Source organism: Bubalus kerabau, chromosome 3 (genome assembly GCF_029407905.1).
Source record: "Bubalus kerabau isolate K-KA32 ecotype Philippines breed swamp buffalo chromosome 3, PCC_UOA_SB_1v2, whole genome shotgun sequence".
In the NCBI taxonomy this organism is placed as follows: domain Eukaryota; kingdom Metazoa; phylum Chordata; class Mammalia; order Artiodactyla; family Bovidae; genus Bubalus; species Bubalus kerabau.
The window spans coordinates 23,620,224-23,647,910 of record NC_073626.1 but is presented as its reverse complement, the minus strand read 5'-3'; the positions used below and the strand labels follow the sequence as shown (position 1 = coordinate 23,647,910).

General features: G+C 46.1%; 2 protein-coding genes across 9 annotated transcripts; one reads left to right on the top strand and one right to left on the bottom strand.

The window, feature by feature from the left end:
• Nucleotides 1-855: 855 nt before the first annotated feature.
• On the top strand, nucleotides 856-26,851 carry ZFP57 (ZFP57 zinc finger protein). Of its 8 annotated transcripts, XR_008711467.1 has the most exons (8): nucleotides 856-1,056; nucleotides 3,162-3,663; nucleotides 4,110-4,236; nucleotides 4,706-4,786; nucleotides 5,622-7,993; nucleotides 21,436-21,507; nucleotides 26,173-26,235; nucleotides 26,726-26,851. XR_008711467.1 is itself a non-coding variant. In XM_055570983.1 (6 exons), the coding sequence occupies exons 3-6, from the start codon at nucleotides 3,478-3,480 to the stop codon at nucleotides 6,902-6,904; spliced, it is 1,677 nt and encodes a 558-aa protein (XP_055426958.1). In that variant the 5' UTR covers nucleotides 856-1,056; nucleotides 2,331-2,372; nucleotides 3,162-3,477; the 3' UTR covers nucleotides 6,905-10,041. The 8 variants fall into 8 exon arrangements, 5 of the variants coding, with proteins under 5 accessions (XP_055426958.1, XP_055426960.1, XP_055426957.1 ...); XR_008711468.1 differs by lacking the exons at nucleotides 21,436-21,507; nucleotides 26,173-26,235; nucleotides 26,726-26,851 and adding an exon at nucleotides 14,665-16,049; XR_008711469.1 differs by lacking the exons at nucleotides 21,436-21,507; nucleotides 26,173-26,235; nucleotides 26,726-26,851 and adding an exon at nucleotides 13,994-14,463.
• MOG (myelin oligodendrocyte glycoprotein) lies at nucleotides 8,105-18,177 on the bottom strand. Its single transcript, XM_055574387.1, is given in 9 exon segments — nucleotides 8,105-8,167; nucleotides 8,169-8,220; nucleotides 8,222-8,294; nucleotides 8,593-8,709; nucleotides 10,474-10,494; nucleotides 10,825-10,845; nucleotides 12,358-12,471; nucleotides 16,624-16,971; nucleotides 18,093-18,177. Coding segments are annotated over 9 exon segments (894 nt in total).
• Nucleotides 26,852-27,687: the final 836 nt, after the last annotated feature.

Below are 27,687 nucleotides of genomic sequence, written 5' to 3'. Positions count from 1 at the left end.
AGCAGATTTAAAAAAAAAAAAAAAAAAAAGCCATTGCTGAGAAACCAGATAAGCAGCCAAGGTTAAGTAGAACTTTCCCTGGGCATGGTCCTCTCTGGGCCACATGCATGCTGTTATCATCTAAGTCACAGTGTGTGTTCTCCCCCTTTGTCTTTGCTTTTCTAAGGTGCTATGTGCCTCCAGGTCTCCTTCTGGGGGCCCATGAAGGCCTCATTTTCCCCCTTTGGGCTCTAGGTGATGGTGGTTGGTGATTGTGTGTTTTTGTTGTTGTTTGGTTGCTAAGTCCTGTTAGACTCTTCAGTGACCCCATGGACTGTAGCCAGGCTCCTCCATCCATGAGATTTTCCAGGTAAGAATACTGGAGTCGGTTGCCATTTCCTTGTCTAGGGGGTCTTCGCAACCCAGGGATCAAACCCAGGTCTTCTGCGTTGTAGGAAGATTCTTTACCATCTCAGCTACAGTGGTGAAGAACCCGCCTGCCAGTTCAGGAGAGGTGGATTTGATCCTTTGGTCAGGAAGATCCCCTGGAGAAAGGAACGGTAACCCACTCCAGTATTCTTGCCTAGAGAATTCCATGGACAGAGGAGCCTGGTGGACTAGAGTCCAAGGGGTCACAAAGAGTTGGACATGACCGAGCTACGAACATATTCTTTACCACTGAGCCACTTGGGTAGCCCAACTGTGTGTTTTCATCAGAAATAATTCAATCCCTTTTCTCCCAAGAGTGAGTTAAGACTGGGAATGAGATCCTAGCCCTGGGTGGGACCAGCAGCTACAATTGGTAGGAGGGATGGGCTAGTGGGATGGGCGGATCCTTTTTCCTTTAAGCTTCCTAGATTGTTTTGAACTCTTGACTTTGGCGGTCCCACAAGCAAAGCCAGGCAGGGTACGCCGTGGGTCTGCGGAAACCGGCGAGGAGAGTGGGGCCGGAACGGGGTCCTGGCAGGGCCGGGGCGGGGTCGCGGGCTCCCGGTACATTTGCGCTGAGTTGGAGCGGCTAGCCGCTGGCCCACCGGAAGTCCTACGTCCTGGAGCCCCGGTCCTCGGCAGCGGCGGGTGAGTAAGGGCAGCGGGGAGTTGAGCTCGCGGTGGTGGAGGCTAGTGAAAGGTTTGTCCTGCGATCTTCCGCCCCTGACCTCGGCAGGCGAGGGGAGCATCGCGCCCCTAGTCCTGGAGGAGTTTCCAAGCCCTGAGGGCCCCTGGGGAAACCCGGACTGGTCAGGGTGTGGTCCCGTGTGGCGACCACTCACTCCCTGGGGATTCGGCCAAGAGCACGGGCTGCTAGCACGTGTTGAAAAAGTCGGGGTCCCAGCAACGAGGTTTCGGGGCAGACGGGAATCGGGCAGTGCAGTTCCCGTCAGCGGGGCCGGTTCAGTGGGTACTGAGGAGCGGGCCACGCAATCGTGAGCGCAACTCGCCGTCCCTGCCCGCGGGAGCCTCCGAGGCTGGGGTCCGAGGCCGGGCGCGCAGTGGCCGGAGGTGAGCGCCGTGGGCCCGCGATCTGACCGGGCAGAGCTAGGACCGAGCAGAGACCCGAAGGCCGGATGAGAAGGGCGAAGGCCCGAGGGTCGTTCTGCTTGGCCGGAGGGCACAAAACTCCAGTGGCTGAAGCAGCGGCGAGCGTGGCGGCGAGGGCGGACCCCCGAAGCCTGGAGCGGGTGTAGGGGATTTCAGTGGTTCTCAGAATCGCTACAGGAAACACTGGACGGGTTTGGGGTTAGAGATCGGGTGGACTCAGAGCACTGGAAAATGGCGACACATTCCCTCGAGGGGTTTACGTTCTTGGAAGGGTGGGGACGGGCCCTGAACTGATAAACAGGTCTGCGCCTAGAGTCGTGTTATCCCAGCCGCCTTGCACTAGCCGGCCAACCGGTTTGTGCTCTGGGGCGAGTGGATGTAGAAAGTACTATCGAGGTCAACGTGCAAGGGGCAGGCGGCAGCAGCCAGAAATTCAGACTCCATAGTCACGCTTTCTCCCCAAACCAGACAACCAGCCTAGAATCTGGACCGAGCGCCCCTGGCCACCACCCCCAGCAAATGCTTTTGAGAAAGACTTACAAGGGTGGGTCTTTCCTGAGGGAAAACAAGAGAGCCAGAACTTTGAGGATACGATTATAGAGACTTTTGAAGTGTTACTTTTACTGTGTTCCACGGGCTAGTAGGAGAATAATCCAGACCTGCACCATCTCACCGCTTGATTATGGATGGGCTTGAAGCGAAGGGAGGGAGGGTCCAACTTCACCTCCTAAGAAATGCACCTTTCCTGTCAGCTTTTTAGCAGTCCTATTAACTTCATTGTTGAACGCCCCTTTCCTTTCTGGCCTTTTCAGTTCTACCACCTTTCAAAAAAGTGAAAGGAAGAACGTCAACAGGTTTTTAAGTCTTCATTCTTTTCATTCCATTCATTCCATCTGGAGGGAGGCCTAGAGGGGTGAGTGGCAGTCCGCAGAAGGAGGTGGGAGTTCCGCCATGTTTGGGCAGAGCAGGAACTTCCCCGGTTGGACCGGAGCTCCAGGGCTGTCTCCCTGGGAGTCCTGTGTAAGTGTTGATTGGTGGGCTGTTACCGGCCTTTTTTATTTTAACTATCGTTAAACTAACTAATGTGGGGCGTGCAGGATCCCCATAAGGGATCAAGCCTGGACTTCTAACCACTGGGCCAACAGGGAAAGTCCCTTCCTTATCATTCTTTACAAGGATCTGTATGTATTAAAAATTCACAGAATGATTTTAGATGGGATCTTAGAGTCTCCTTTAATCTTATTTTCCAGTAAAACCACATCGGAATGAAGACACTTGCCCAAGGCTGTTTGTGACAGAACCAGGGCTGGTTACCTCAGGCATAGGCTTTCTTTCCAGAATACCATACTGCCACCCTAGAGGGGGCTTTGGGACAGCGGGAATCTTGTCCTTGGTGATAGAGTCCAGGCTTTGAACATTAACTCTGCTGTGGACTGGGAGCATCCCTGAGCACATTACCTAGCATCTCTGTACTTTAGATTACTTAAAATGAGGTTATTAATCATTACCTCATGAGGCAATACTGAGAGGTTTTAGGTACAAATAAGAGTTTCATTAACTCTTGGTGTTTCCTGACCAAATTAGGAAGCTGTTGTTCCTCACCCCTCCTCTTACTGATAAGTTTTGTTTCTCTCTGACCTCAGGTTCCTGGAGGTGGGCAGCAGCTAGAAGCAGGGTGAAGCAGAAGGCAGACGACACCTGCAGAGCTGCAACCTGGCATTACTGAATAGTGACTGCTGAGGCAAGGGGGACCAGGTCCCTGAACTCTGTGGCTGAGGCTTGAAGGGAATCAAAGGTGTTCTCAGTTGTGAAAGAGGAGAGTTTGGACAGCAGAACAAAAAAGGAAGATAGCCCCTTGGAGCAGATATCTTTGACATAGGAGGCCAATTCAAACCCTTTGCAAAGGCCTTTGTCGGGTCTCTCCATCTCCTCAGTCGCTGGAAGGTAGATTGCCCCAGGATGGAGCCTAGTCACCCTTGGGGGCCAGACCAGGCATGGATAAAGCTTAAAAGAGACAGCATGGAAGAGAAGGTGTCTGACCAGCCAAAGCCAGTGGAAACTGTACAGAAGCTGCTCCCTCAGGTGGATGAGGAGGGTCTGCCGAAAGCCTGGAAAGGAGAGTGCTGGTGGAAGGCATGGGTGAAGGTGAGGAAACCAAGTGAGAGGAAGGGAGGGAGGGCCTGGGTCCTGGACTTCAAGAGCTCCTTAATCCATTATCCTGTGTGCAGACCAAATGGAGTCTCAGAGGGTTCCAAGCTGTAAAGCATCCAGGAGAAGGGGCTCCGAGTCCTTTTTTCAGATTCCATACCAACCTGGAATCCTTCAAGGACTACTTGCTGAAATTCATCAGAGTGGCAGCCTTTCATCCTCCCTACTTGCATTCGTACATACCCCTCCCTTCTCCCCCTGCATTGTTCCCCCTTCCTCTCCACCCTTCCTTTCCTGTCTGTACATTAAAGTTGCTGACTTTGTACTCATTCCTATTTCTTCTCTCCTTCCATGGTTTTCCTTTTCTCTTAGTGTTCTGAACCTTTAGACTGGATGTCTGTCTGTCTGTATACAAACTCCCCGAATCTTTCCTCTTCTTCCAGAAGCCAGTCACCTTTGAGGATGTGGCAGTGAACTTCACCCAGGAAGAGTGGAAATGTCTAGATGCCAGTCAGCGGGTCCTCTACCAGGATGTTATATCAGAGACTGTCAGAAACCTGATGTCTGTGGGTAAGAGGCTGGAGTTCCTCACAAGCTTTCTGTCCCAGGCCTTTGGAACATCTGGTTTCCCTGGATAGGTAGATCAGCTCACAATTATCTTCACTGATCCTTGGTTTTGGTTCTTTATGTTCCAGGTGGGAAAGATCTGGGTTACTAGGCTCAGGGTGAAAGAAGGAATGAAAGCTTGCATGAAGGCAAAGATAACACTTGTAACATGATAACAGTGTCTTCAAAGAATGCAAATCTGCCTATTCACCCAGCCAGTATTTACTGAGTCATATGGACCCGGCACTTTGTTGGAATCTGGCCTTTTGTGTGTCTCCTCCCAGCACTTACGTGTCCCAGATTATGGCTCTTAAACCACAGATATGCAAGAAGGGAGCCTGTTGTCCCCATGAGGCGTGAAGGGGCTGAGCCTGGGACCTCAGCTCTTCCTCTCCTTCCCATTCCCCAGATGGAATCTTTCTGTCTAATCTAGATCTGATCGCCAAGCTTGAGCAAGAAGAGAAACAGTGGGAAGCAGATCTCTGTTCCCCGAATGGAGAAGGCTTTCATTCAGGTGAGAATTGCAAAGGAGAGAGGAGGGTGAAAAGGGCCCAGGATGCCTCAGGAGGATGGAAATGCCTAAGAGGAACAGGGCTCTGTATACCTGGTCCTAGCTTGCATCCTTCCTGCCTGGACATCATCTGCTCAAGTCCCCTGGCTTTAAGAAGATGAGTATCTGAGCCACTCGGGACAAGTGAATATCTTCAGTTTCCAGGGACTGAGAGATTCCATGTCAGTTGCTTATGGCAGCGGTAGCCTCTTGATTAAAAAGTCCTTCCCAAGAGAAAAAGAAAGGGATGGGAGATAAGCTTGATGCTGAGTTGGACTAAGGATGACTTGTTCCTGAGAGTAGAATAAGGACTTGAGAGAAATTTAAGTCTGAGCTGACCCCACTCCTGGTTTGCTGAGACAGTTCTGGTTTATGCTTCTCACCTTAGCTTGATTCTTAATAGCACCTCTGGTTATCCAAGTGTCCCAATCCTTATGATATATTATGAAGTCACCTGTGGGTATCTGGGGTGTCTGGGAGTATGATCAATATTGCAAATGAGAGGAATTAACACACGCATTGTAAATAAACTATACTTTAGTAATTGAAAAAAGAAAATGAAAAGAAATGGATTTCAAGAAATGTGGTTAAAATTTTGATCTCTGATATTGTTGGAAGATTCCAGTTAAATTTTTATTTGCTTTTAATTTGAAAACCCAAAAGTTTATTCGTATCTCTGGTCTCTGAGGTGTAAGAGTGAGGGTGAGTGTCGGGTGGGAGAGGAAGCAGTGTGGACTGAACAGACAGCTGTGTCAGGGCTGTCATGATGAATCCCATCATTCTTCCTCATTCCCTCCAGGAGGCAGGAAGGAGGAACGCCAAGAACAGAGTCAGAGTTTGGGAAATGAGGGGACTGTTGATGACAAGAAGGCCTCCCTTGCTCACAGAGGCTTGGGCCCAACCTCTCCTCCAGCTGGGTCCCCGGACAAGACGCCAGCGTTGCCAGAATCCTGGGCTCGGCCAGCCTTTACCTGTCATACTTGTGGCAAGTGCTTCAGCAAGCGCTCCAGCCTCTATAACCACCAGCTTGTTCACAACAGCGCCCAGTGTGGGAAGTCCTTCCAGAACCCCAAGAACCTCAGCTCTGGCCGGCGCAAGCAACTCAGGGAGAGGCCCTACCGTTGCTCGCTCTGTGGCAAGACCTACTGTGATGCTTCTGGACTGAGCCGTCACCGCCGTGTCCATCTGGGCTACCGGCCCCATGCGTGCCCCTTCTGTGGGAAGTGCTTCAGGGACCAGTCTGAGCTCAAACGCCACCAGAAGACGCACCAAGGCCAGAAGCTGGGGGCTGGAAACCAGAAGCATATTGTGAGGACTCCAGATACCAGAGCTGGATTACAGGGCCTGGCAACAGGGAACCATGCACCAGTGGCTGGGACCCAAGGACCCACACTTAAAACCAAGGGTCCCAAGACTCAGCCCCAGCTGTCAATAGACAAGAACCAGGTACCTGCCACCAAGAATGTGGTAATCACTGTGAGAGCTCAGGCCCCAGTTATTACAGCCCCAGAGCCTGTGACCAGGACCCCAGCCCCAGAGCCTGTGACCAGGACCCTGGCAGCCAACATGCGAGCCACTCGCCTGAACACCAAGTCCAACTCTCACCCAGAGAAGCCTTCAAGACTCAAGGTCTTCTCTTGCCCTCATTGTCCCTTAACTTTTAGCAAGAAAACCCGTCTCTCCAGTCATCAGAAGGTCCACTTCACAGAACAGTCCAACCGCTGCTTCCACTGTGGCAAGTCCTTCACTTTATTCTCCGGGCTGATCCGGCACCAGCAGACTCACTGGAAGCAGAGGGTCTACTGTTGCCCTATATGCGACGTCTGCTTTGGGGAGAAAGAGGACCTTTTGGGTCACTGGGGGGGCTACAGAAGCAAGGGGCTATTCCTGGGCAGTCCCCACAAGTGCTGGGCCATCCTGGGTCAGTGGCTTGGCTTCTTTCCCAATGCCTCTGCTGTGGCAGGGAAGGAAATAGATCTTTCTCCTGGATCCAGACCCTCAGGAAAGGGGAGGAAGGGAGAGGACAAGGCACACAGAAGAAAGAAAGCAGATAAGGCAGTGAAGGTCTTGGAAGGGAAATGAATGGCCTATCTGCCCGAGGTCTTTGTTTGGTTTTCCAGAGGAATGACCTCCAGGGTAAGGAGACTGGGATAAAGGAAGAGAGGTGAAGGGATAGTGGAGGACATACAGAAAGGAAAGGGGACAAAAAGTGGCACTTGGAAACTTGTATTGTTATTAATTAGCACCTAGCTTGTTTCTTTGTGTCTGATAGACCATCAAGTAGTAATTGTTCAAAAAGACAGTGGATCTCCATTAGGTATGAAGATGAGAAGGAAAGAATGAGAGAAGGGAAAGTCTGAGGGGCCCATCTGGACGGGGTGTGGAAGTAGAAGGGAGGTGTTTGAAAGCAGGCATGTTGCTCTGTTCTCATCCCTTGCTCCCCTGGCTCCTCATTGAGCCGCTCAAGCAAGATGGAGCTCTGGCCAGCACTCCATGGATTTCTCCCCAGGTCCTCACTCTGCAGGTCACTTGGCTCTCTCTTGGATATTGTGGACTTTTCCTGCACCTTCTCTTCAACCCTTCACACCCCTCAGCTCTGCCTACCAGGGCTGAGATTTTGGAAGAAATGACCACCATTTGCAAAGCTGATGTGTTGTAATTTGCAACGAGGAGGTTCCTAGTCTCCATTTCATGGCAGAGACCCACTTGTCTGTGTTACTCTGCAGCACAGGTGTCCTCTGACAGAGAGAAGAACACCTGCCTGGCTGTAGCCTGAGAGGACTTCAGGTGGAAGATAGACCAAGGAGCAGAATGATGTGGGCAGTAAAAAGGGGGAGAGGAGGGAAGGAGCTGGGGAAAGGGACAGACAAGGTAAAACAGAAGAGAAGTCAATCCTTTTTGGAATTCAGAGCATTCCTGGAAATGCAGATTGCAATGTCCCTGCAGCGTGGAGGGAGGCCAGTGAATGTGCAACTCAATAGATGTGACATCCCCAAGGACTGATCCTTGGACCAGCCAGGCTCTTCTTCATCCCAGCCAAGATGCGGTATCCTTCAGAAGGGGTTTCCTAGAAGGAGGAGAAAATAACTTGAAAAAGCTGTCAACAGTTCCTGTCATGAAACTGTTAAACCAGAGAGAAGAAAGACCCTGAGGAGCCACCCAGCATCAGAGGTGAGGCCCAGGGCAGCTGCTGTAGGGAATGGATGAATGAATGGGAAAGGAGGCAGTTGGAGCGGGATTCCTGATAGTGGGGCTCCTAGCTGGGACAGATCAGGCAGCAGATTAGAGGGCCTTCAGCTCCCATCCCCCAGGAGGAGACATCCCTCCACCCAGGCTCGCCAGCCCCTTCCTTTCCTCTTGGATTTTGATCCCTCAGTAGCCCCCTCTTCCCCTTGCTGCTGCTGCTCTCTGTCTTTTGCTTTCAGCTTTTAAGAAAGTGAAGAAAACTTACTTAGCTCCTCAAGAAATTGCCCTGAAAACAAAGAGAAATAGGTGATGAGCGGAAGATGATTGGCTCCTCCCATATCCTCCCTGTGGACTTTGTAGTCACGCCCCTCCCCCCTTCCACTAAGAGACCCCCTCAGGTCTCAATAAGTGGTTCGCTTTTTGGATTCTCTGAGGAGTCTGGGGTTGGCCATGGGGACAGAGCAGGAAGGACATTCCGGCTCTGAATCTTGAACCCTGCTCCCATCCACCCTCTTTAAGTTTCCCATTCAGGGCTGCTTGATCCCTCCAGCTCAGTGGTCCCGACTGCTGCCCCAACACTGTACCTGCTAGTCTGCGGTGTAGCCAGTTATAGCAGATGATCAAGGCCACCAGGGGTCCGAGAACTGGCACGATGACAAATAAGGTTATCTTCCAGCAGGGCACCATCAGGAAGTGGGGATCTGAATTATTTGCCACAAAACAAACAGGATGAACATGTGTTCCCCTCTTGTGTCCCATCCACCCCCTCCATTTATTATTGCGTTTCTTTGGGATTGGGGTTCTTAACCTGGATGCCAAAACAGTTTGGATAGAATCCAGGGAGTTCATGAATTTGCATGAGAAAAGCACTACATTTTTATTTTCATTAACTTCAAACTGAATTTAGCTTTTTCTTCTTGAAAAAGGACCATAACAAATCAGTTATCAGTGGTACTTCTGACTTTATCACCAATGGAAACAGCATTCCCATCAGAGTTGTTTCTGAAGTCTCAAAATACTGTTTATCAATATTTTGAAATACCAGATTGTTAACTTGCCACTACATTTTATTATTTAATCTATAGTTTTGTTATTTAAAGAAACATTGGTTACTTTAATCACAAATTTGTTTATATTTTGATAACTTTCAAAACAATGGTTTTCTTTGTAATCATATGTGTTGTATTTTATGTGTACATTTCAAAACATTCTGGGAAGGGAGAAGTTTGTGAGGCTTCACCAGACTGTTGAAGAGTACAGAGTTAAGACCTTTGTTATTTGAATCCTGTAAAACAAAGATCTTGGTCCTCCCCTTTGAGTTGGAGACTGTGTGTGTTTTTCTACACAATGATTAAATGCCAAGGTGGAGCCAGGGGTACTTCCAGCCTTCAGAAGCAAAGGCTGCTGGGGAAGGCTGCCTGTGTTCTTGGCTGGAGAATCCCAGGGACAGGGGAGCCTGCTGGGCTGCCGTCTCTGGGGTTGCACAGAGTCGGACACAACTGAAGCTACTTAGCAGCAGCAGCTCAGGGCAGGGACCATATTAAAATTTCTGCAACATCCACTCAACAAATGTTTGGGTGCCCTTCTGTTGTAGGCATTATCCTTAGGCGCTAGATGATCTGCAGTGAACAAAAAGGACAGAAACCATATCCTTGGGCCAACCTTTTTTTTTTTTCTTTGCTGTGTGGCATGCAGGATCTTAGTTCTCCCACCAGGGATCAAACTCGTACCCCCTACAATGGAAGTGCAGAGTCTTCTGCAGTGGACTGCCAGTGAAGTCCAGGCCAACATTCTAGGGGGAGGTGTCTTTACTTCCCCCACTAAGTCTTCCCCGAGGAGTCAGTTACTTATTCTCTACTCATGAAAACTCATTTTTCCTCGTGATTTGTCAATGATGTATATGTACTTTCATTCACTAATTAATTTATGTGTATGTATCACTTCCCCAACTAGAAATCAAATTGATGTGCAGAGGCTCTGTTTACCTCTCTCCTTTGTAATTCCTGAAAAAATAAAATCATGTACATAAAGTATTTGTAATTCCTAGTATGAGTTAACATTGGGAAGCTGTTATAGTACCACACATGAAAGTGTGTGCTTGTGTGCTCAGTCATGTCCAACTCTTTCTGACCCATGGACTGTAGCCCGCCAGGTCTACAGTGGGGTTTTCCAGGCAAGAATACTGAAGTGAGTTGTTATTTCCTCCTCTAGTGATCTTCCGGACCTAAGGATCGAACCCACATCTCCTGCATTGCAGGCAGATTCTTTATCACTGAGCCACCTGGAAGCTCTACGTGTTATTAATTAATAATGCTATTATCTAACCAACCCTAGATGCAGATGATGACATTCAAAGAAAGAACAAGAGAGGGAGAAAACCAACCGGGAGCTGGGAGTCATTATGTCCCCAGGTGACAGGAGTTGCCTGAAACACCAAGCTGACCTGGGGGGCTGCCAGAACTTACCAAAAGTCCGGTGGAGATTCTCTGAAAGAAGAAAAAATGCAAATGAACTTAGTAGTGCATTGGCAATGATCCTTTCTCCTCTGAGCCTTTGTTATTTAATCACTTTCAATTGTTTGTAGTTGTAAGTGGTGCACAATGATGGAGGAAGGGGAGCTGTAGGATTTTACTTCTGCTCTCCCTGAAGGCAGGGAAGAGGAATGAAACTTTGTACGACTGGTTTTAGGAGTTTTAAATAGAGAAGTTCTTGCTCCAAGGGAGCACAGGGTGTTGGGACAGAGGCAGAGATGGTCAGAGAAAATGACCATTTCAATTATGAGGAAGGTCTGGGGAGGGAACGTGCCTGGAACTCACCTATCTCTGCCCAGAGTTTTCCTAAAATAGAAAAAGGCAACACTGTTAATTCTACCTCAGGCAGTAGATGGAGCCCCTCCCCACCCACTGCCCTGGGCCTTTGTGCGGGCTCTTTTCTCAGCAGCCTGGGAGCATCCTTAGAGTGAGAACCAGGTTTGAATCCCGGGCTTCAGGCTCATTCTTTGGCTATTGCCCGGGTTAAAGAAAGTGGAGAACCTTGGTAGACAGCAATGTCTACCAACACCCCAAACCAACCATTACCTCCCCCACTGCTCTCTGCTCCTTTTCCTGCTGGTTCTGGGGTCACACGGGTACTCCACCCCGCTGGGTTGTCAATTTGTTAATCTAAAGCTACTTCCCATCTGAAGGAGGAAAGAAGGAACTAAACATTTAGTTGAGCAGCTGCTTTGTGACTGGCTCTGTATTAGGCACTTTACATAACACTGTCCCCTCCCTTCTAGGAGGGAGGGTGTTATCTCTGCCTGACACAGACAAGGCAACTGAGACTTGGAGGAGGGTTCTGGTCATTGAGCTGGACCCAAACCCAGGCCGCCCAATTCCACTGTTGCTGCTAAGTCGCTTCAGTCGTGTCCGACTCTGTGCGACCCCATAGACAGCAGCCCACCAGGCTTCCCCGTTCCTGGGATTCTCCAGGCAAGAACACTGGAGTGGGTTGCCATTTCCTTCTCCACTGCATGAAAGTGAAAAGTGAAAGGGAAGTCGCTCAGTCGTGTCCGACTCTTCACAACCCCATGGACTGCAGCCTACCAGGCTCCTCTGTCCGTGGGATTTTCCAGGCAAGAGTACTGGAGTGGGGTGGCACTAGTCAGGTCCTTTCTCCTCAGCCATGTGGGTGAAGAGGTTACTGAATATCTGGGATGAGGTCATAGGGAGAGAAGACCCCACCAATATCACCCCTTCATATACTCCAAACCGTCCTTGCTGCTTTAGCCTCTTAGGAATGGGAAGGTGAAGGAGGCCCTATAGGCTTTGGCTTTGGGAACACTTGGTGGAGGGGAGAAGTCTTGACATGAACGCTTTTGGGCACAAGAGGCAGCTTCAGACAGCTGGACCCCAGTCCTCGGTGTTGGATGGAGAAGGAGAAACGCCTATTATGTGGTAGGGACTTTTACTTACAGTATCTTTGCTTAAACCTAATAACACAGACCTGCCAAATTCTGATGCTCATGTTCTCCCAGAAGGATGAGCTGCTGTGTATGGTACAGGGGCCAGAAAATGGGTTTCAGTTTGAGCTCTGCCACTTACAAGCTGTACCAGCTTGAGTAAATCTCTGAACCACTCCAGGCCTCAGTTGCCTCCTCTGTAAAATGGGGTTATTGCATGTCAGCTCTACCTCTTATGGAAGCTAAAGGTCCTGTTGCCCAAATGATATTTACATTCAGCAAGATATAAAACTTGTCATTATGCAGTTCTGAACCCAGAAGTCCCTCAAAAATAGATATCAGCTGACCACACTCCAAGAGGCCAGGCACTTCAGGGACGGTCCCCCGCCAGCCGCCCTCCAGCCTGTACCTCGGAGTCTGCGCTGCAGGCACAGGAAGACGAGGCCCATGGTGATCTGTAGGAGGAGCACTGGCAGGACCGCGATGAGCACCAGCACGCCAGGGTTGATCCAGTAGAAGGGATCTGAAAGGCAGAACCAGGGAGGCCCAGTGCTCATCCTCAACAGCCAGCACAGCGCCCATGATGACTCAGAACCGACATCTGAGCTTAGGCTTAAAGGAAAAGTGGTCGTTTCCAGGCAGGGCTGGTAGTTTAGAATGACAGGAGTCTATATATTGGGCAAGTCTTGGAGAGTTTTGAGAACCACACAAGGGACTTAGATCTGACCCTCAAGGTCACGGGGGTACTCTGAAGGATTCCTTGATGAGGAGTAACAAGATCTGACACACCGACTGCAGGATGGGGGGAGGGATGGGGAGTCAATTAAGAGGCTATGATAAGAGTGAAAGTAAAAAACATCAGCCTGAACTAGGACAGTGTAGGAAATTGAGGTGAACTTAAACAGGAGAAAAAGTCTTTTTAGTAATTATGTTGTAGGTAACACTCTGAAACAATATGTACAGAACCTGAGACTTTCTCATCCTTAAAAGGCACAACTATTTTCATATCACAGTTGGTGCAGAAATCTCAAAATATCACTTATGTTCACCATTTTGAAATGACACTCTGATCAGGGCCACCCCATATCTTATTTAAAAGTAACCTGGAGCAACAGGATTTTGATAACTATTTTAGTACATGTATGTTATTCGTTTCAAATATCCTTCTGAGAAGGGGTCCATCGACTTTACCAGTCCGACAAAAGGGTGCGTGACGCAAAGAAAAGTTCAGAACCTCTGTTCTGGAGATTTTGAGAAAGTGGAATCCATGGATTTGGTAGTTGTGGACTGGAAAGGGTAAAGAGAGAGGGGGTAATCTTTGCCTTTCTGGTGCCATCTAGTGCCCATTTTAGAGTCTGCCCTTCAGTGCCTCAAAGCTTTCCTGGTGTAGTCTCAGCGTGCAGGGACTACGCTTTTCATTTTGTTCTCTGCTTTAGGGGGCTAAGGGCTTCCCTTGTGGCTCAGTTGGTAGAGAATCCGCCTGCAGTGCGGGCGACCTGGGATCGATCCTGGGTTGAGAAGATCCCCTGGAGAAGGGAAACACTACCCACTCCAGTATTCTGGCCTGGAGAACTCCATGGACTGTATAGTCCATTGGGCTGCAAAGAGTCCCACATGACTGAGCGAATTTCACTTACTCAGGGGGCTAAATAAAGATACTGACATCAGGGTAGGCATTAAGTCACAGCAAAAACCCTCAAACTGGTTTCGTAGGTAAAAATACCACCCTTCAAGCTGTAGTTTCAGGTTCTTGTCTGTTACTGTGTCCCCCAGGAGAAAACACAGTCAACTCTGCTTTCAAAGTTCTTATCAGAAGTAACCTGGAACAACATGATTTAGTAACTGCATACTTTAGTTCCTTTCTTTGTACACCTTTTATATTTTAACAAAGGGTTAGAATCACAAAATGAGAGAAAAGCAAACATTGTGAGACTTCTGATGTAAAGTGATGTGAAGTATATAGCATCACCTATGAAATATGCCTGACAAAACAGATCAAATGAATCTGAATCTGATGGTGCATATTCTAATTGATGAGTTCACAGGAAATAAAGCGTATGGAACACCCTGTTGAACAACATGGGAATGAAATCATGGAGAGGTCTACAGGGCGAATACCTGCCTGTGGATCTTGTTTGGATTGGATTCAAGCAAACCAACTGCAAAAATGTATTTATAAAATAATCAGAAAAATGTGAACACAGACTGAGTATTAAATAAGAATTTTTGTTAAAGTTTAAAGATGTAACTAATATTTTGGTTATGATTTTGTTTTGTTTGATGAGTTTTTCTGTTTGAGACATAAATTCTTGAAGATTTAGCAAATGACATGATACTGCTGTCTAGGATTTGCCTGAGTAATTCAACTGGGGAGGAAGTTGATGAGTGTGGTTGAGTGAAACAGGTTGTCTGTCCCTGGTTCATAACTGCTGCAGTCAGGTGATGGGAACTGGGAGGCTCATAAGAATCTCTCTACTCCTGGGACTATTTTACAGTTTCATAATGAAGAGTTTAAGGAAAGGTTTAGGGACAACTAGTAACAAAATCGTAAAATTGACAAGAAAAATGTAAAGTTGGAAAGTGAGATTAGAAACTCTCCAGTACTCTTGCCTGGAAAATCCCATGGATGGAGGAGCCTGGTAGGCTGCAGTCTATGGGGTCGCTAAGAGTTGGACACGACTGAGCGACTTCACTTTCACTTTTCACTTTCATGCAGGCATGAAGGAAATGGCAACACACTCCAGTATTCTTGCCTGGAGAATCCCAGGGATGGGGGAGCCTGGTGGGCTGCCGTCTATGGGGTCGCACAGAGTTGGACACGACTGAAGCGACTTAGCAGCAGCAGCAGCAGAGATAAAGGGAAGGTAATTACACCTGAGAATCCAATGGACAGAGGAGCCTGACAGGCTATAGTCCTCGGGATCGCAAGCGTTGGGCATGACTTAGTGACTAAACCACCAATTACACCTGAAATTTGGCAGTCACATGCTTACCGCTTTCAGTCCTAAATTTGTCTTGGCTTCCTGGAGCCACAGGCTAGGTGAGTGGTCTCATATAAAATACTCTTTTTTTTTTTTTTTTTTTTAAGACTCAGGCATGCAGATTATGAGACAGGAGGAAGTAGGTTGGATTATGGAAATCCACCCAACGGAAAACTTTCTCCCCAGGGAGGTTTTTCTTTTTTTTTTTCTGAGGGAGTGGGGATGGGAAATGTATTGGGGGAGGCAGTTTTTGAGCAAGGAGGAAGTTATTGAACAGGAATGAGGAAAACCAGCCAACTGGAGAGGTCCTCACTCTTAGACTCCCTTGCAGGTAAAAATCCCCCAGTAAGAACAGCTGTATGAAGAACATTCTGTGCCACACAAAGCTATTTTCACATGCCTGAAATCCCTCTGTAGAAACAGTGCTTTGTTATCCCACATACAATGCCATCTTCTGGTCCCAGCACTGCGACAGTGGCCCTTGAGACACAAAAGTGATCGATTGTCTGATGTTTGTGCTGCAGGTGGGGAGGAGGGAAGGAAAATGACCTGAGGCTCTGGCCTCAAAATATTTTTGATCCTTGATTAAATAGCAATTAACTTTCAAATCCCCCCCTCCTTGTATACATCTTAACTCCTCAGGGATAGATAAAACAACAAAATTTCAAAGTCATCCATCACACAAAACATACTGCAATAAAATTCTGGAGAAAGGAAGCAATGGAGGTAAAATCTATAGGTAACATCTCTTTCTATGAATATATTCAGACATTTGTTCTACTTGTTTAACTCCCTTGCAGCTATGTTTATCAGGAATATATTCTTCAAAAATGTACCTCATCTAATAAAACACCACAAACACATCAACTGAGGAATTTGTTGTAATAGGATTTGATCAATTTGACTCCTTAGGAATAGGGCTGTTATTCATAACAAATAAATAAAAAGACAATACAAAGCAAAACAAGAAGGGAAAAAGTCCATTTGGATACTTCGATTAACTTTTAGATAATTCATATTCCCCTTGAGTAGCACAAAATAACACACAAATGGATTATTCTGGATTTTGCTGCTTGCATTTATCATTTTTTTCTATTTAAAATAAAAAAATTTCCCTAGGCATACCCACAAATGTACACATTATATATACATTTTTATATAAATGATAAGTATGATGATATGGATAAAATTACAGTTGTTTTTCCTTTTGTTGAATCACACCCTATCCTCCCTTCTTTCCCCCAAAGTGAACCATATTAACTTTCTTACTGATGTCCTTTTATGTTTCTCTTACATAAAACATAAGGTTTTGTCCTGTTCCCTATATTCTGTAGCTGTCGTCTATTATCCAACAATACCTTGTGAAATGCCTCCAGGCTGTCTGGTAGGGCTCTAAAGCAATTTTTTACATGGCGCCATGATATTCACTATATGGATAACAGTGTTTACTCAGTCACTCCCTTCTCTTGGGTATGGACTCTGATTCTGGCTTCTTTCTCATGTAGAGTAATGATGTAGTAGACATTGTGGGCATATGAATTCCCATGTGCTGATGTGTGTATCTCTATGAAGTTAATTCCCAGGAGTGAGCTGTTTGGGTTGAAGGATCTCATCTCAACTGAGAGAATGGTCAGAGGCTCAGAGGAGTCTTGGCCATCGAACAGATGATACCTACTGATACACACACTACTCACCTTCCACTTTCAATTCCATCGCTGCCTCCTCTTGGTAAGAGTGATCTCGGAAGAAGCAGGTAAAACCTCCTTCATCTGAGAACCTCACATTCCGGATCCTGAGGGTCACCTTCCCCTCTGCAATGGTGTCTTTTAGCAGCTGTGTGCGGCCCCGGTATTCAGGTGCCTGCTCTTCGTCTTGGTCCTTGCCATTTCGGTAGAGATGAACCACCCTGGAGAAGGGGGGCCGATACCATCCCACCTCCATGCCTGTAGCGTTCTTTCCTGGAGATATGCGACAGGGCAATTCCACTTCATCCCCCACCAGCGCCCGGATGGGGTGCCCTGGTCCTATTACTCTGAACTGTCCTGTCCAAGACACCAAAGAAAAGAAACTGAGCGTCACAGAGAACCTGGACAAACAAGTTCTTCTTGGAAAGGAAGGGCTGCTTCAAACAGGGAAAGAAGGAGCTTAATTTTTAAATGGAATTCTAGAGCCAGGGAAAAGCTCAGTTTTTCTTAAAGGTCTCTGTTTGGAGAGATACGGCGAGTTCCCTGCATAGATCATTCTAGCCAGTGGCCATCCCAGCCCCTAGGAATGCAGCCAAACCTTGCTCAGTTTTATGGTCCCATGGGCCTTCCTGTTCAGACTTGGCCGGATTGATTCTTATTTTCCCCTTAGCGGTTTTGCTTTGGTCACTTCACTGCTACCACCTCTCTATCACTTCTCAGCTCTCTGTTCTTGTTCACACCCTGGTCCCAAATTCTTCTCTGAGATCACCCTAGAGGTGGCTCTATTTTCTTCTTCATTTCCTCTGTATCTTCAGCCCTCTCTATAGCTCCTGGACCTTGCCATACATGCTCCCAGTCTGTTTTCATCTGTGGGATGTATCTCCTTGTCAGACTGGAAGCAACTGGGAGATGAGGCTGCTTTCTCCATTAGACCTGCAAAGATTTCCTGAAGGCATGCATAGGCCCCCTCTGTTAGGTGGCTCCTTGAGGTTGGGAATGTGTCTTCTGAGAGTAGGGCTCCTCTGTAAAAACTTAATAGTGTCTGATCGTGCAGAACAGAACTCTTGGAACAGAACTCTCAAACGTGACAAGACACTTCAACAAACATTTATCGAGGTTTACCATGGGACAAGTGTGACTAAGCATGTTATAGGCTTCATCTCATTGAACCCTGACAGCAACTCCAAAAGGTTGTTATGATATTCCCTGTTTGATAGGTGAGAAATCAAAGCTGGAAAGATAGGTAAGAACCAAGTTCAGGGAAAGCCCTGAGTTAAGGTCACATGATGGAGTTGGGGTCCCTTCTGAAGGCTGTAGGGAGGCACTGAAGGTGTCTGAGGGGAGCCATGTCAGCACATCTATGTTTTGGAAAGATCCCTTGCATGGCAACTTGAGGATGTGTTGAAGGAAGTGAGCCCGGAAAACTAGCCTTTCTGTTTTCAGAGTCTCCCCAGGGCAGGAATAAAGAGAAATCTTACCTGCAGAGCTGGAAGTCAACTGGAGGAGGAGGAAGAGGAGGGAGGGGAGACAGCTGGGCAGAGAGGAGCCCAATAAACTGGCCATCTCCACTGTCGGTGGGGACAGAGAGCCCCTGCAGTAGGGTCAGGCCAAGGAGAGGCCCTTGGGGTGCATGTCCCCACCCCTGAAAAAGTCCTAGGGGAGGATCGGGGAGGGCAGAGCTGCCCTGGCCCTGCCTCCTCCCCAGCAGAGCCACAGCTGTGCTCCCAGACACAGCCCCACGTCATCCCTGCCAGGACTTACACAAAAGGGCTACAGAGCCAGGGGATGACCAGGGTTTGCCTTCCCCACCCCCTCAGAGCCGGAGCAGAGGCTGCCTGGTACTGGGCCTTCCTCCCCCACTCCCTCCTGCGGCCAGCCTTCCAGGGGCCTTCTAGGATCTGACCTGTTGGGATGAATCACCCTCTAGACCTCAGGTTGAAGCTTGTCCAAGTGATCTGCAAGATCTCTTCAACCCCCTCACCTCCAGGTGCTAGCCAAGGGAGAGGGATCTGTGTTGGATTTTTTTTAAAATGAAGAAGAAACATTTAGACTTAGTTTCCTATTTCTACCATCTACTGTCATCACCGGGCCATTCATTCCTCTTGATGTCTGACCTCCCTCTCTCTCACTGCAAATCTAAATGCCCTTCCTTATGTTCTGATGTGTTGCTTGGATTTAGTTAGCTTCTCCCTCCCAAAGAATATTAATACAGTTTGGAAAGTCACAAGTTGAGTGTCACGAGTTGATTGCCACCTGTGCTTGGAGAGGCAGGTGTGAAGAAAGTATAAGATCTGCAAAGTCAGTGACTGTCAATCAACACAGGCATTGAGGACAGACCAGCAACCAGGATGCATCCTCCAGCCAGCGCATCACTCTCCAGTTTCCTCCGTGTCACAAGAAAAGTGAGATCTGGGATGGAACCTGCATGGAACAGACCATGGGGTCACAAAGAGTCGGACACTGAACAACCAAATAAACAAATAAGAATCCATTTTCCTTGCATTGGATGCTCAGAGTCCTAACCACCGGATGGCTAAGGAAGTTGCTGAGAGCTAGGATTTGAAGTCACTCTACCTCTGAAGAGCTCACTTCCCTTACCTCCATGCCCTCGACTGCCTCACATCTTTGTAAAGGGGGTGGATTTCTGGAGCTGGGGTGAGCAGTCCCTTGGATGACATGGTCTCTGGACAAGGGGAGAGAATGGGGAAACAAAGCCGGTGGTGTTGCCATTTACAGAAATCACTATAGGAGCCTCTTTGTTTGCTGAACATGGAGCACGGTGTGGTCGTGTCTAACAACCCTGTGCTGTTGGTCAGGCTGGTTGTGATGGTCAGCAGTTAATTGTTACTTTAATTCTGTGTGGCATATGTTATGTGCTCTTACAAATATTCTTCAGTTGTTTCTTGCTCTCCTCAGTAGTTTCCATTTGATCCACACCTCTCACCAGGTCTGATAACAGACTGTGTACAGAGTCATGTATGCAAAGTGACATGCTATAAATATGTTAATATATATGTTAATCAACACACTATCCATATGTGAGATAGTAAGCACTCAATAAATGGGAGCTTACCTAGATGTTCCCTAATAGCAGTACTGAGTAAGTTTTTCTAGAGAATGTGTAAAATATAGATCATGCACTGTTCTGCTTCTTATGTTTACTTAATAATGCATAATCCCACATTAATATATAATATAGCCCTCTTGAACTTTTGAAAATGGATTCTTATTTGTTTATTTGGTTATTCAGTGTCTGGCTCTTGGCGACCCCATGGTCTGTCCATGAAATTCTTCAGGCAAGAATACTGGAGTGGGTTGCCATGCCCTTCTCCAGGGGATCTTCCCAACCTAGGGATCGAACCTATGTCTCCTGTATTTCAGGCAGATTCTTTATCATCTGAGCTACCAGTTACTAGGTTGCATATAAATGTATTCCATTAACTTAAATTAATAAATATTTAGCAGAAATTATGTGTGTCAATCCGTATATTAGGCTCTGATTGTAAAAGTTTCAGCAGGACAAAGAAAAAAGTTTGTTTTTTTTTTGGATTGTACCATGAGGCTTGTGGAATCTTAGTTTCCTGATTAGGGTTGAACCCGGACCTCCCGCAGTGGAAGCCTGGAGTCCATGCCAGTGGAAAGCCAGGGAATTTCCAAGAAGATTCTAGCTTTCTCTATGGTTTCACTCTTGATATGTCACAGTGGCTTTGTTTTTGTTTTTGCTTTTTAATGTTGCATTTCTTCAGGCATCATGTTGAATACAGGCCTTCCCACGTGCCTAGGGTCTTGTCCCTCTACTGGGCACAACACATGTGTATGCCCAACTCCACTTCTCTCCTGTGCCTATGCTCCTGCTGGGGGACATTGAGGGTGGCAGTGGTTCCTGGGGGGAGTTGAAGACATCTGAAAACCAGTCCTGGGGAGATTAAGAAGTGAGATCAAGCTTGAATCTAGGCCCCAAACCCCCAGCACACATTCTATTACCCCATTGGACTTCTCTTACAAAACACAAATTGAAAGAAAAGTGTTAAGAATTTCAAGATAGCGACATAGAGGGCAATTCCCTGGTGGCCAGTGGATAAGACTCTATGCTCCCAATGCAGGGGGCCTGGTTTGGTCCCTGTCAGGGAACTAGATCTTGCATGCTGCAACTAAAACCCAGAGCAGCTAAAAAAAAAAAAAAAAGATAGTGACACAGAGCATTAAAGCCCAAACAGTGTTCCCTCCTAACCATGGTTCCCGTGCGGCCGCGCTGGTTGTTCACTGCCTTCTATACAGGTGCAGTTGTTAGCTGAAAGAGCATGTGCAGTTGCAGTTTTAATAAATTGCCCTGCACAAAGCTGTATACTCTGTACATGTGAATATACGATAGCTCAGCTTTCTCCTCTGCAAGTGGAGGAGAATGACATCTGTCCCATTAGGACTGTGAACAGAATTACAGGAAGGAACCCACGGGAACTGTGAATGGTACACAGTAAACACTCTGTAAGTGCCCTTATTTGCTCTCACTTGCAGTGATTTTTTTCTTCTGGAGCTCCTCCTAGTGGTACAAATATCAGGAGGAAATTGATATTTTCCGCTTTTGTGGCCTTATTTTCACAGTATGCTGCTGCTGCTGCTAAGTCGCTTCAGTCGTGTCCGACTCTGTGCGACCCCACAGACGGCAGTCAACCAGGCTCCTTCATCCCTGGGATTCTCCAGGCAAGAATACTGGAGTGGGTTGCCATTTCCTTCTCCACACATGTGCTTAAACTGGTTTGCAAGTTCCTAGGAGACTCAATAACTGATAGACTGTAAAATGTCTAATTTCTATCCATTTAGCCCAATGTTTCATGGGTCTACAGAAGAAATGAGAACACTGACCTGAGTCAAGCTGATGCAGGTATCCAGCAAGTAAGTCCTTGTAGCCAAAATTTTACGTTTTATCTATCAATATTTCTAACATGTTTGTGTCTTCTTTGTTATTATTCTGAATTTCACCACCAATATTTTAATTTTTCAAAAAGAAAAGCATTCAGCTTGTTATGAATCAGGTGAGTCAAGCATTTAGGCTTGCTCCCAACCCCGCCCCCCACCCCATAAATGGGAATGAATTTGTGCTGATTTTGAGTTGTCCTATGGAAGAGGCGTTAAGCTGTTCTGAGGCTCCTCTTGGAGTAAAACAGGTGCAAGTCAGAGCTACAGTTCAGTTCAATACAAAGGAGAATCTTCTCTCCATCACACTGAGGGAGAGAGCTGGCATCCCATTCCTGGACGTCCAGCCAACTTAGACTGGCAGGTTAGGCTAGGTAACTTTAAGATGTTTTTCGTCTGTACAACCTTACGAGAAGATACATTTTCTTCTTTCTTCCCCTCTCCTCCTCACTTCCTTCCTATCTCCATGATGCCTTCACTTTTCGCCATCGCCCCCTAAAGATGTTGCCGGTGAAGGCCCAGGAGGCGCTCCCAGTCTGCCTCGCAACACGTGACGTATATGGCTTTTGCGCCGAGAACTGGTTGCCAGGAGCCCTTGGGGGGGCGGGGAACAACGCAAAAGCTAGGCGCCCTCGGACCGAATAGTGACATTCAGTTCCAACGGGCAAAGCTTTTCTTGGTCTTTCAGTTTAGACCCACCTCCCTTGGTTACCTAACTTCCTCCTCTATCTCTTTCCTCTCCTTTTGTCCAGCCTGGCTTAAGGAGCCCTTAAATTCTGCGGCGCCAATAGCTCAGGAGAGGGAAGATCCAGTTGGCCATTCTGGCACCTGGCCCAGTCCCTGAGAGCACCCACCTGCGAATGGCCCTTCTGTCACTATGCGGTTGCTCCTACGAAGGAAAACGCGGTGGCCATTTTGGAGCTGAGAGACTGTCTTTTTGCCCATCATCTTAGAGTCTAGCAATGACAGTCTTTTTTCTTTTTTTTTTTTCACGTATAGAAAACTATACGGAGAGAGAATTCTGTTCGGAATTCTTACAACTTTTTCAGGACTCCCAATATCCCTACTCTAGAATATGACAGCATCTCTCTCTCTCTCTCTCTCTCTCTCTCTCTATGCCTAGATGCTTAAGTGCAAATTCCAGCTCCATGCAGCTGATTGATAAACATGCCAAACTCCAGTTTACTACCCTGTGGGAGAATGTTACCTTGGATAGAAAAAGAAACCTCAGCTTCTTTAACTGTAAAATGGGAGTTATGGGGTTGATGTGAGGATTGAATGAGACAAGGTATGTAAGGTACTTAGGTCTGTGTCTGGCTCTCAAAGGCCATAATAACACCTTTTGTGCAGGGCCTGCCTGGGCATAGAAAGTCTGGCCATGAGAGCAGGACTCTATCTTGTTTCCCCTGTATCCTCCTAGGCTGGAATAACGAGGGATACATAATAGAATATGGTTGTGTAAAGAATAAATGAAAAACTGGAATTTTCACCTTCAGCCTTTTCACCGCCAGCCTTTGTAGTCTCCTCTCTTTCAGGCTGTGGGTTCTATCTTCAGGCACCTTGCATTGTAATCCTTTTAGATCAGTATTTACACTTTTACTTGGTCTATGATCATACCAACTTGTTAACTCAGAGGTTAGTATTTTTGACTTTTGATCTTGAATCCTGGATTAAGGGCTTTGTGTGATGAGGAGCTTCAGGTGTCTGCTTACCTGGAGGGAACTATTTTGAGGGGTAGTGATGACCCATGATAAATGGCTTTGGTTGCTTTTCAGGGGCCAAATGTGGCTTACCTGGAGCCAGGATCTCCTTGCCCTTCCCCCTCACCTTTGCCATCCCTTAATATTATCCCCGGGACTTTCCTGGTGGTCTAGTAGTTAAGAATCCACCTTCCAACGCAGGGGATGAGGATTTGATCTCTGGTCGGGGAAATAAGATCCCATATGCTGTAGGGCAGCTAAGCCTACCCACCACAACTAGAGCCCGAGCTCAATAACAAAAGAAGCCCACTTACTGCAATGAAGACCCAGTGCAGTCTGTATATATATGTTATTCCCAACCTCTACTTCCACAGCTTCCAAGACTTTCACAGGCACAGGACCCAAGTCTTTCTCTTTATGTCATCTTCCCTCCTGCTCTAGGAAAGGAAGATGTTTTTTCCCACCAAGGCAATCTATCTCTGTGTTTATCCCAGGGGATGTTGATGCTCTGAACCCACAGCACCCAGCTGCTCAATGATGTCTAGATTTGTTAATCAATCAAGTTGATTCAAACATATTCTTTCTTGTTGAATGAACGTTCAGTTCAGTCGCTCAGTCGTGTCCGACTCTTTGCAACCCCATGAATCGCAGCACGCCAGGCCTCCCTGTCCATCACCAACTCCCGGAGTTCACCCAAACTCACGTCCATCGAGTTGGTGATGCCATCCAGCCATCTCATCCTCTGTCATCCCCTTCTCCTCCTGCCCTCAATCCCTCCCAGCATCAGAGTCTTTTCCAATGAGTCAACTCTTCGCATGAGGTGGCCAAAGTATTGGAGTTTCAGTTTTAGCATCATTCATTCCAAAAAACACCCAGGACTGATCTCCTTTAGAATGGACTGGTTGGATCTCCTTGCAGTCCAAGGGACTCTCAGGAGTCTTCTCCAACACCACAGTTCAAAAGCATCAATTCTTCAGTGCTCAGCTTTCTTCACAGTCCAACTCTCACATCCATACATGACCACTGGAAAAACCATAGCCTTGACTAGAGGGACCTTTGTTGGCAAAGTAATGTCTCTGCTTTTGAATATGCTATCTAGGTTGGTCATAACTTTCCTTCCAAGGAGTTAGTGTCTTTTAATTTCATGGCTGCAATCACCGTCTGCAGTGATTTTGGAGCCCCCCAAAATAAAGTCTGACACTGTTTCCACTGTTTCTGCATCTATTTGTCATGAAGTGATGGGACCAGATGCCATGATCTTAGTTTTCTGAATGTTGAGCTTTAGGCCAACCTTTTCACTCTCCTCTTTCACTTTCATCAAGAGGCTTGTTAGTTCCTCTTCACTTTCTGCCATAAGGGTGGTGTCATCTGCATGTCTGAGGTTATTGATATTTCTCCTGGCAATCTTGATTCCAGCTTGTGTTTCTTCCAGCCCAGCGTTTCTCATGATGTACTCTGCATATAAGTTAAATAAGCAGGGTGACAGTATACAGACTTGACGTACTCCTTTTCCTATTTGGAACCAGTCTGTTGTTCCGAATGAACGTTATGACAGGCGTTTTGACTAATCAGAACAATTTGGTTCTCATTTTCTCTTGTCAGCAGCATTCTGAGTGGTTGGTGTTATGAAGTCATGAGATATACTTTTATCTCAGAAAAAAAATGTTATGGAGAGGGAAAAATATTATATTTATATATTTGACTGTAGGTGTTTTTTTTTTAATACTTTAGCCACGGACATTATTGTTGGAATATTTGCAACTATTATTCTATACATAAATTGTAATTTCTTACAAAACTCTATATTCCATATTGCTAGGTCACTTCACTCCCATATTATACCAGATTTCCATCAAGAAGTAGTTTCCTAAACCACAATCTGCCTGATTTTGTGTTGTTGTTGTTATTCAGTTGCTAAGTTTTATCCAGCTCTTTGTGATGCCATGGACTGTAGCCTGTTAATCTCCTCTGTATGAGATTTCCCAGGCAAGAATACTGGAGTGCGTTGCTATTTCCTTTTCCATGTCTGTAGGATTTTTAATATGCTCCTTGAAACCATTCTTTCAAGTTGCTGACTTACTAACAACCACAGAAGTTCAACCAACTCAGTTAGTCTGTTGATGCAATTCCCTCAAAGAAGGACAAAGATTTTGAAAGGAGACAGTAAACTATGAAGAGGATTGGGGCCTTAAAATTAGTGAGAATGGAGTTGAATGTGGAGACGTGTGTCTCTATGGGTGGGGTGGGATGGACATCGGGTATAGTAGTTTTGTGTTGGTTATGGCTATGCCTCGTGTGGTCTTGAAACATTATGGCTATTTCTATTTCCCCAGCACAGCTTTCTGCTTAACTGGGGTTAATCAAGGCTACCATTCCAATCAAGGCTAGGAAACGAGACATTTCCTTTTTATTTCATACAGTGTTTGATATAGTTTCACAGTGAACATATGGCCTTTATAATAATGATTTAAAAAAAACCCAAAAACTTAGCAAACAAACAAGCCTGGAAAGGCTCCTTAATTGGGAAGAATAGTTTCTGGAGGAATTTAAGCTTGCCTTGTAACCAGTGCCCTCTAGTGATCAAATTAAGTTATTGCTCTGAGATTGGACACAGCAAGCATGGAGGGACACTGGGTGAAGTTCAGCCAGGGTCTGTCCCTGTGAGAGTCCTTAGTGGAGGACATATTGTACCTTAGTTGGTTGACAAAGTTGTACAGAGTTTATACTCACTGAAATATTAATGCATCAATGAACTCACATTTAAGAACTTGGTGGTGTGTAACAAACCAGCGTTGAATGCTAATTGTGGAGGAAATAACTAATTCTTGTTCTTGGGGAGTTTTTTAACCTCCTCAAAATGTTTTCTATGATTGTATTAATATTTGCTCCTCACAATAATATGTAGCATAAGAATATTAAATAAAAGTTTTATTCCTTTTTTTAGATGATGAAATTGAGACCAGAGATGCTGTGAGGGGCCCCAGGTTGCCAGATGATTGTTGTCAGGGTAAGACCTAGAACCTTGAATTCTAGGTTATCAGACTGGCATTCTTTTCCAGATGTTTCTGCTCCGGTTAGGGGTGGAGATATGCAGGCTTTGTTTTATATTTAGATATTTTATTAAGTTCAATAAGATATTGAACCTAGTGGTTCACTAAGTTTTCTCTACCATTTCTGTAGCTTTTAATTCCTTTTCTATAGCTTCTTATTATTTTCCTCAAACTGAACTCTGTTTGGAGACATGACTTTTAGCAACAGCATGAAATTTGTATATAATTAATTTTTTCTTATTAATCAAACCTATTTTAAATTATAACTTCCTCCAGTTTCTAGTCCTTGCTATGAGTGTATGGGTTTGAATAATTCTACCCCAGAGTAAGGAAACTTGATATTTTAATTAGTTCTCATAACAAATATATATTATCTGTTTTTATTTTTTAAATTGAAAAAAAAAAAAACAGAGTCTGAAGTATGGATTTATTTCGCTATCTTTCTAGATTCCAGTTTTAAAATCACTTTTGCAGATCATAAGGACTATGAAGGCTGACACCATATCTCTCTCTGGTGTGTGACCCCCCCAGAGTGCTTGGCATTGTACTTTGCTCCACAAATATCTGTTGAATAAATGAAAAAAAAAAAAACAAAACCTACAGCCAATGCAGTTTCCTTCACACACCTGTAATACTTTCAATAATAGTTATGGAATAATAGTATTTTCTTATGAGTCTCTTAACAATAATGCCAATGATATAGATAAAAACATTCTGAATCCTTTATTTTTCTGAGCAGACTCCTTGATGATATCCTCTTTTTCAGGCAAGAGTCCCCTTTTGTCTGTGTTTTGTGCTCAGTCTCTCAGTTGTGTCTGACTCTTTGTGACCCCATGGACTATAGTCTGCCAGGCTCCTCTGTGCATGGGATTTTCCAGGCAAGAAGACTGGAGTGGGTTGCCGTTTCCTTCTCCAGGGGATTTTTCCTGACCCATGAATCAAACCAATGTCTCTTGCAGCTCCTGCATTGGCAGGCAGATTCTTTACCACTGAGCCACCTGGGAAGTCCTCCCTTTGCCAGTAGTTTGGTAATATTTGGCAACCCCACCCTCCAAATTCGTACAGAATTTACCCATTTCTACTCTTATGGAGTCATCCTGCCAATAAATCCTCACATGTGAGAATGATGCATGTACAGAATTATTCAATGCAGCTTTGTTTGTAATTGCAAAATATTATAAACATCTTTGGGTCTATTAAAAGAGAGCTGATTAAATACATTTTCAGCCATTGAATGATGATTGTATGGAGATAGCTATCCAACAGAATATTATTCAGCTATGATAAAGCAAGAGGAAGGCCTTTGTGTATTATTATAGAACAATCTCTCCAAACACAATCACATTGTGTCAGAAAAGGGGAAATATATTTGTTTAAATAGCCATAATCTATCTCTGAAAGAATACATA

Bases quoted from the DNA above. Each gene is read 5' to 3' on its own strand.
- ZFP57 (XM_055570982.1), top strand. From the start codon at position 3,478: ATGGAGCCTAGTCACCCTTGGGGGCCAGACCAGGCATGGATAAAGCTT. The intron at 4,237-4,705 runs GTAAGAGGCTGG...TGTCTAATCTAG, and splicing joins CAGAAACCTGATGTCTGTGG to ATCTGATCGCCAAGCTTGAG. The intron at 4,787-5,621 runs GTGAGAATTGCA...CATTCCCTCCAG, and splicing joins TGGAGAAGGCTTTCATTCAG to GAGGCAGGAAGGAGGAACGC.